Source organism: Aedes albopictus, chromosome 1 (genome assembly GCF_035046485.1).
Source record: "Aedes albopictus strain Foshan chromosome 1, AalbF5, whole genome shotgun sequence".
Lineage (NCBI taxonomy): Eukaryota > Metazoa > Arthropoda > Insecta > Diptera > Culicidae > Aedes > Aedes albopictus.
The window spans coordinates 69,610,256-69,618,424 of record NC_085136.1 but is presented as its reverse complement, the minus strand read 5'-3'; the positions used below and the strand labels follow the sequence as shown (position 1 = coordinate 69,618,424).

The window sequence follows — 8,169 nt, the reverse complement described above, 5'->3', positions numbered from 1 at the left end:
GTAGGATGCCTAGTAGATGCCAGCTATTTCCGCGTCAACAAACAGAAGGAAATTCGGAATCGGTTTCAGGCTATGAGTACAGATACCTCGGCTTCCTGCAACCTAGAGGTATTCGTCACACAGCGACCAAGAAGGAGCTGCAGCTCTTGCATCATGTCACCTGTGTTCTGAGGAGCTTTCTGTCAGCGGGCAATAAGATGAAGGCGATCAACACGTTTGCTGTGTTCCTGTTGACTTACAGCTTTGGGGTTTTAAAGTGGTCCAAAACTGTCCTCGAGGCGCTAGAACGAGCAGTACGAGTGGCGTTCACCAAGTACCGGATGCGCCACCTAAAGTCGTTCATCGAGAGAGTTACCTTGCCACGCGCTGTAGGAGGCAGGAAGACGTGTCATTGATATCCAAGCACTATGTGTCTCTCAGATCCAGCAGCTGCGGTCATATTTCGTAGAAAGCCAGAACCGTCACGAAATGTACCGCACTGTATGTGAAGCTGGTCACGGTTGCAGCGCACTGCATCTGGTGCAGGAAGATTATCAGCTGATCAGCGATATCAAGACCGTAGACGAGATGATCGTAACATAGAAGCAGAAGAAGATGCATGGGACACATCCCCGTCAACTGGAGCTCGAGCATATCAATAAGGCGGCGTCGAACGAGTGACTGGTGCGAAGTGACCTCTACTCGGAAACAGAAGGTTTTATAATAGCCATCCAGGCCCGGGTAATTGCAACGAAGAATTACCAGCGGTACATATTGCACGAAGACGTGGAGGACAACTGCAGGAAATGCAATACAGCAGGAGAAACGATCGAGCATGCCGTTCAGAAAATACATCATTTTGTGATTGGATCAAGTGATATATTTCATCATTTTAAATTCTCTACACCTCTACCGCCACAAACCTACATCATATTGTATCTCCCGCCTGCTCGCACGCAACCTACTGTTGTCCATCCTTCAGCATGTTCGGATTTTTCCGCAGTTTATCCTCCAGCCACTCCTTCGGGTGCATCTTCTTTCGATGGGAGGCCCGATTGGCGGACGAATTGAACGTCCTAGTACAAAAATCGCAATGATACAGCACTTCACCCGTATGCGACGCCATGTGTTCCTTGAGCGAGAACTTCCGTTTGAACGTTTTCCCACACACGGAACAACTGCAGTCACCCCGCCGATGTTGCGCCTTGTGGTACCGTAGGGCCATAACGTTTTTGCACTCTTGCCCACAGACGTCGCACTTTTGGGTGCCCGAGTGGAGGAGCAGGTGCTTCCGGTAGTTCTGCTTGTTCACCCTGCGAAGAAACATGGGAAACCGGAAATGATGTTGGGATTAGGATTAGAACTAACTAAGATGCCTTACCATATACTGCAAACGGAGCACTGCAGCCGCTCCTCCGGTGGTTTCTCCTTCTTGGCTTCCTCGTCGTGTGACGCCAAATGCGACGAGTACGACGACAGCGCCTGGAAGCCCCGGGCGCAAATGTGGCACACAAAGTGACACTCCTTGGTGTGTACCAGGCGCTCGTGTTGCTTCAGCATCGACTCGAAGGCGAAGTACTTGTCGCAGAACTCGCACCGGAAGTTCTTCTCGCTCATCTTGCGGTGGTACTTTTCGTGCACGTGCAAAAACTGTCGCTCGGCGAACGCCTTCGGGCACATGCTGCACTGGAACGTTTTGGCTTCCTCTTGGGTGTGCTTCATGCCCTTGTGCCGGTTTAGCGCTATGCTGTGCTTGAACTGCTTCGAGCAAATGTCGCATCGGTACCGCGACGGATCCTTGTGGTACATAATGTGGTCGATGATTCGGGGCTTCCTGGTTAGCTTATAGTTACAGCAGTAGACGGCCGCGTGTTCGCCGTGAGCTGCCTGGGAATGTTTGAGAAAGTCCTGATACGTGCTATGCTTCAGGCTGCAAACGTGACATTCGAGTGCGATGTTTGCCAGGATGAACTCTTCGTCTTTGAGCGCTTGCGCCTTCGCTTCATCCGACTCCGCTTCATCTTCGCCTTCTTCCGATTCCGAGTCCTTCTGAGGTTCCGAATGACACTTCTTCACGTGTGCAACGACCAAACTTTTCAGTGCAAACCGCTTAGGGCACTCTTCGCACTGGAAGCTCTTCGCGGCGGCATGCTTGATGTCCACGTGACTCTTCAGAGCTTCCGAACTAGGACATCGCTTGTCGCATTTGTCGCACTGGAACTGGTCCGGGTTCAGGTGGACGCGAATGTGATCATAGAATCGACCCCGTTGGCAGAATTTCTTCCGACAACATAGGACGGTCGTTTGCTTCTTGTGAGCCTTCTTGGAATGCGTCTGCAATCGATCGAAGGTGGGGAATTTCACCGCGCAAAAGCTACACTCCAAGGTAACGTGCTGCGCAGCGTACTTGTCCACCTTGGCCAGGATGTCCGCCCTCAAGGTGGTGGGCTTTTTACGAGCTTTTCTCCTATCTAGGGGTACATCGTCTTGGTCAGATTCTTCATGGTCCTCCTTTTCACTTGGACAGTACTCGTCCGATTCGTCACTATCGTCAGCCCGACTTTCATTCGTAACTTGATCACCAAGTTCTTCGATTCTACTCGAGTTCGTGGCTTCGCCATCGTCGAACTCTACACCTAACTCGTTTTTGATTTCCATATTTAGCACTTCGGCAAACTCTTGTTCCTGTTTGATTTCCAACAACTGGAGCGGGTGGCTGCTTTCCAGAGAGTGTATCCTTTCGATTTCGCAGTAAAATTGATGGAACTCGTCGATTTTCTTCCAGCACAGCTGGCAAAGAGCCGCGTTGGTACTTTCGTCTTCCTGCAAGGGATGCAACATAAAAAACTATGCTTGAGGTGTCCAAAGGATCTTTACAAAATTTCCGGGAATATGAATCAGTATGGGATACAGTATGCAATACACATTGAACACTTCCGCAATAATTTATTATTTTTTTTCTTCTAGGGAGCAGTTCGCCATTTAACTAAAGATCCTGATGCATGGAAAATTGTTTTCAAGTTGCAAGTGTCGAACAATAGATAGTCATATAGCTAAGAATCCACTGGACGAGTCTTTTAAAGAAGTTTATATCTACATTGAATGGAAGAGAGACACTGAGCTGGTAGCGATATCGTGAAGTAATTCATCGAGGATCGCATTCCTGGGAACCCTCCACTGGAGACGGCGGAAAGAAATTCACGTCGTGCTCCGATGTCTCACCGATTACGTCACATAGGCAGTACAGCGGTTCACCCCATCCCATCATCTCCAGTAACACGTAAGTTTGTAGCTATCGACTTAGAAACCAAAAGAATAATATCTCTCCCCAATGACGTCAGTTGCAGAGAACCCAAAAGTGTAAGGTTGGGAAATATCATATAAGAAATTGAACAATGTTGTTGCTTTCCGAGTTGTACAGTTCAGGAACAGACCATTATAAAAAGATATCCGCAATATGCCTAGCTATTGAAAACCCTTCAATCACTACAAATCGCGACAACCAGAGCACCATTGCAATGAATTACCCGCTCGGCGCACACCCACAGTTGATCAGCAGAAGTAAATCCATTTTATTTTGCATGGTGAAAAGCATCTAAACTTGAATTACTTGAAATAGAAAGCTTTTACTGAAAAACTGCACAACCACTACCAAATATTTTTTCGAATAATGTATTCCACTTCGATAAATTTGCCTTTAGATGCTATTCGCCATACAATATTTTTGCGATTTACTTTTAGCGAGTTTTCGCGCATAGAAGCTAGCGCCACATTGGTCGATGCGGAGAGTAGGAAAACAGCCGATGAAGTTAATTCATTGACTGGAACGGTGGCTACAACCTTCGGACCAAGCACATCGATCCGTCACCATTTTATTCGGGATGCGCTGATCGGAATATAGTTAATATCAATTATATCGAATTAAGTATACAACCAACTCGGCGATGACCTCACGAAACTATTATTACGTACGAAGCTGGGGAAGAACCATGAATCCATAGGAGTCCTAGCTTAAGTCAAACGAACAAGTCGTTTGCTTTTCATTCTGAAGATATACAATATACAGCATCCGAAAGGTTCTTGGGCGGGTATATAGTGTTAGTTCTGTGTAAATTTTGATGGAAAGTGACTCATTGATTTTAATTATTATTATTATTTATTTATTAAAGAGGTTTCAACAAAAAGTCATTCGTCTCCGTATTGATTTTAATAAGAAATTTATATAAACTCATTTCCGCGTTGTGGACTTTTTTGTAGAAAGCGACTGACAAGTTTGATCATAGATTTTCAACAACATATGAGCCATTAAAGATTAAAATTGCTAGTGTAAAAAATATAATTTGGACATGCGCTGCGATGTATGTCTGGTTCCGAAGAGCTAATAAAAGTAGATACTTCTGAATATCGATTATTTGATCAAACAGACCCTATTCTGATGACTTACGTTGAAAATACGCTTAACAATTAAGAATTTACTTCAAAATTATCGAAAATGTAATATGTTTCACTAAAACCCCTCAAATGCACAGGTATGCAAGACAACATACTCTTCACAGTCACATACACTATTCACCTCAAAATCGTTGAATTGATAATTGTAAGCAATTTAAAAGCCTTATTGCAATGAAAACTGTTCCATAAAGAAGCATTGGGCAGCCAATCTCTTAACATTCATCTAGAACGCCTGAAATAGGGCTGTTACCTATAAAATTTCCAAAATATCATCCGCGAAAATCGCGACTTCGGAAATTAAATCCGCGATTCGAGAAACAAATCCGCGATACGAAAATAAATATTCAAATTTCATATTGAACAATTTTGATTATTCGACTCAAAATTGTGACATGTTTTCAAGAATAATTTCGTAGATCCTATGAAGTTTTCAACGATGATTTTTTTTTTTCTTAGAGCCATATTTTTCGTCAATCTTTGTTAGTGTTATTACAATAAACGTATTGAGATTCCCAAAGCATTAGGAATAGCTATCTCTGGACCCGATAACAGATTTTAAAATTATATTGTGATATACCCTGCAGCTGTGAAATATCCCTTGGGCAGCGACCGGTAAAGTTTGCTGCAATGATGGAGGACTGCCAAACGGGGTATAGAAGCGCACCGTCAAATGTTTGTCACTGAGATACCTTAGTATCGACAAACTCAAGACCAGCTTATTGATGAATTACAGTGTGTTTCCCCCATTCTGGTGAGACTAGCCAACCACGTCCATGGGGAATAAAACTCATGTCAACAGACCCTAAGAAGGGTTTATCAAGAATTTTGAGCCTACGATGGGTGAGTGCACTACAATAGCAGAGGATATGTTCTGATATTTCTGTCTTCTCGTCACAGAAGCGACAATTTCGATTGCTCCGATCTTCTGTAGATGGTATCACTGGCCAGTTATTAGACCGGTGTAGATGCTGAGACCAAATAGTTGTTGGATTTTCTTGAGAATACGATTTCTGGGAAATACCATCAGCATGTAGAGAAACCACAGACAAACAGACGTAACACTCTGGTACTTTGCATCGTACACCGATTTAACGGTCTATTTAAAAATTTGATAGTTGGCCAACTGACCACTCGTGGTGCTCGCATCGTTTTCGTTCGAGTTTGACGTTTGCTCACTACCGCCACCTAGTTGATGGTCGGCCAAACTCAGTCCTTTTAGCATTGGGCGAACATGCTTTCGTGACTATGATTTGATTCGGAAAATGTTCGAAGTGTTACGTCTGTTTGTCTGTGGAGAAACTGTAGCGACACCATTAATCTTTTCATATTGTTTTTCTTTTGAAGATATTAGATCGGTTCAACAAAATTGCATGACATTTTCATCGGAAACATTTGTGATATCTGCTGTTATTATTAAAAAAAAAACTTTTGACTTGTTGGAGAAATTTGCAGTAAGTTGCGACTTTCAATATATGTTGTAGTTTTGAAAAGTTTCTTAACAGAAACTAACTAAGATAACGCTTGACAGAAGCTTCGAAGGAAAAAAGTTTGAAAGAAATTAAAAATAGTTTTAAAGTAAATTACAACTACATTTCCTGGAACACGCTACTGCGATGCGGTTTTAAATTGTTGAAATCCATACAGATATGCGAAATGCTTTAAATCAGACAAATCCGCGAAAATCGCGACCAAATTTCAAGGAATCGCGAAATCCGCGTCGAGGCACATAAATCAGCGACAAATCCGCGAAATCCGCGACTGGTGTAACAGCCCTGTAGGTGGTGTCCAAAATGCATTACAAGTTTTCTTCTGTAAATCTATTTTGGTCATCTGACAAACTACATGGGGATGCTGTGTGATTGCATACTTGGAGGCGTATTATGTGGTTCTGGCGATATTTCCTCGATTTTAACAAAAACTGTAATAGTTATCAAAATAGATGCCTGTTAAGCGGAAAAAATTGATTATTTACATGAAAATATACGTTAATTTATGCTACTTTCATGATAAAGCAGTATTCATGGCTAAACATGGAGATAATTGCCCTGTCCAAATTGTGTATACCTGAGGGTGTCCAAAACATATATTCGGTATCCAAAATGCAATTCTAACAAGCGATTGGAAATTGTACTTTTCTCAGCTTAAAATGCGTTCGTTAAGCTTTTTATCACCAGGAACGCAAAGTACAACCATATTATAAGCGTAATATGTAGTAACTTTGCAAAATAATCAATTCCTTTCTAAGAAAGCTAGGGGACGATTTTTTTAACGTTGTCCTTAGCCTGTCCAAAATACATGAATTACCCTATTTTAATAATTTGCCATTCAACAAATTGTTTTCCTTTTCTTTTTGAGTACATACTGATTCATAACTGCGAGACGCCTGTCCATAGGATCTCCTCCCCCGAAAACTTACATTGAACCAGAAATGTTTGACCACGGCATCCCGTGCCGTTCCGGTGCTCCCGATATAGATGAACTCATCCGGTACCGTATCTTTCGTACACGTTAGACAGGAGCTGGGTGACATCTTCACATTTGGGGGAAAAACTAATCACGATTATCTTAATTATTTGATGACTCAAATCGCGAGAAACTACGTCCAAAAATCACCGAAAATCAATCACAAAACAGTGAGAAAACGTAAATAATAACAAACAGTTCGTTGACAGTTTAAAATGTCAAAACTTCGATCGATCACACACTCACTTCCAAATGCCCAAATTTTGTTCATAGTTACCCATATTTAGCACGAGTACACGACAGAAATTGGACATCTTTATAGGACATCTCCAAAAAAAAAAACGAATTGACTTCTGTACCGGTATTGAGATAATTCGATATTCTGAATCTACATGTCAAACTGAGCCGACATCCAAATTTTCATGAATTTTGGTGCCCGGGAACCTATTTAAAAATCAATTAGAAGTTTGTATGGTAGCGATTATTGAATCACCCCTCGTCGCAGTTTGTACTGGGCGGAGCTGTCAAATAGATGCCCAGCTGTCATCGATACACACTGCTTCGAAATTATTCAAAAGAATGGTTTCTTCAAACGACCAAACCATTGAAAAACAAAACTGCTAATGCATTCTAAATATTGTAAACTAATGGTTAGAACGCTGAATCCAAAAGTAACAATGAATTCTGGAGCTCGATTTGAATAGGTCGTATGTGCTTTTGTCGATTAAAAATTCGATCAGTTTATTTTAGTCATTGTAGCAATATGGCAGATGTTTTGCAAACTTTTAATGATGGAACAGAAAGCCAGTTTTGTGAGGATTCTGCTGTATGTATCAACTTTGCTTAATTTCAACGGGTTTCGTCAGAATAAGCGAATCCAATTGATCGAATTTTTAATCGACAAAAGCACATACGACCTATTCAAATCGAGCTCCAGATTTGGTTATGTAACCATGAAATCTAATGTACACCTATTGTAATCATTGTAAAGAAGCAAAATCTAAAAATTCTGTATAATACATTCACAATAGAAAAAAATGTTAACATAAGGATCTGTTGTTTTTCAATCGTTTTTCCCATAGCCTTAATCGTTCGTTTTTATTCGGGCCAGTACTCTCGTCCGGATAACCGCTCAATACCATATAGGCTTGAAATTCCTTGCAGGAAACTGCCGCTTGATCCCGCTGGATTTCCGGTATTTATCCTGAATCTTCAGAGTTTCGGCTTGAAAACGGTAGGCCCATTAACTATTGTATTTTCAGAATGAAAAGAAAA

At 41.9% G+C, this 8,169-nt stretch overlaps 1 protein-coding gene across 1 annotated transcript; it reads right to left on the bottom strand.

The window, feature by feature from the left end:
• Positions 1–836: 836 nt before the first annotated feature.
• LOC109410309 (zinc finger protein 728) lies at positions 837–7,096 on the bottom strand. Its single transcript, XM_029877421.2, has 3 exons — positions 6,848–7,096; positions 1,361–2,802; positions 837–1,292 (listed from the first exon to the last, which is right to left on the bottom strand). Exons 1-3 carry the CDS (start codon positions 6,959–6,961, stop codon positions 941–943), a joined length of 1,908 nt encoding a protein of 635 aa, XP_029733281.2. The 5' UTR covers positions 6,962–7,096; the 3' UTR covers positions 837–940.
• Between the last annotated feature and the right edge of the window lie 1,073 nt (positions 7,097–8,169).

Excerpts from the sequence above, each read along its gene's own strand:
- LOC109410309 (XM_029877421.2), bottom strand. The coding sequence starts at position 6,961 with ATGTCACCCAGCTCCTGTCTAACGTGTACGAAAGATACGGTACCGGAT. Across the intron at positions 2,803-6,847 it reads TCAAACATTTCTGGTTCAAT|GAAGACGAAAGTACCAACGC; the intron begins GTAAGTTTTCGG and ends CATCCCTTGCAG. Across the intron at positions 1,293-1,360 it reads TGCTCCGTTTGCAGTATATG|GGTGAACAAGCAGAACTACC; the intron begins GTAAGGCATCTT and ends GTTTCTTCGCAG.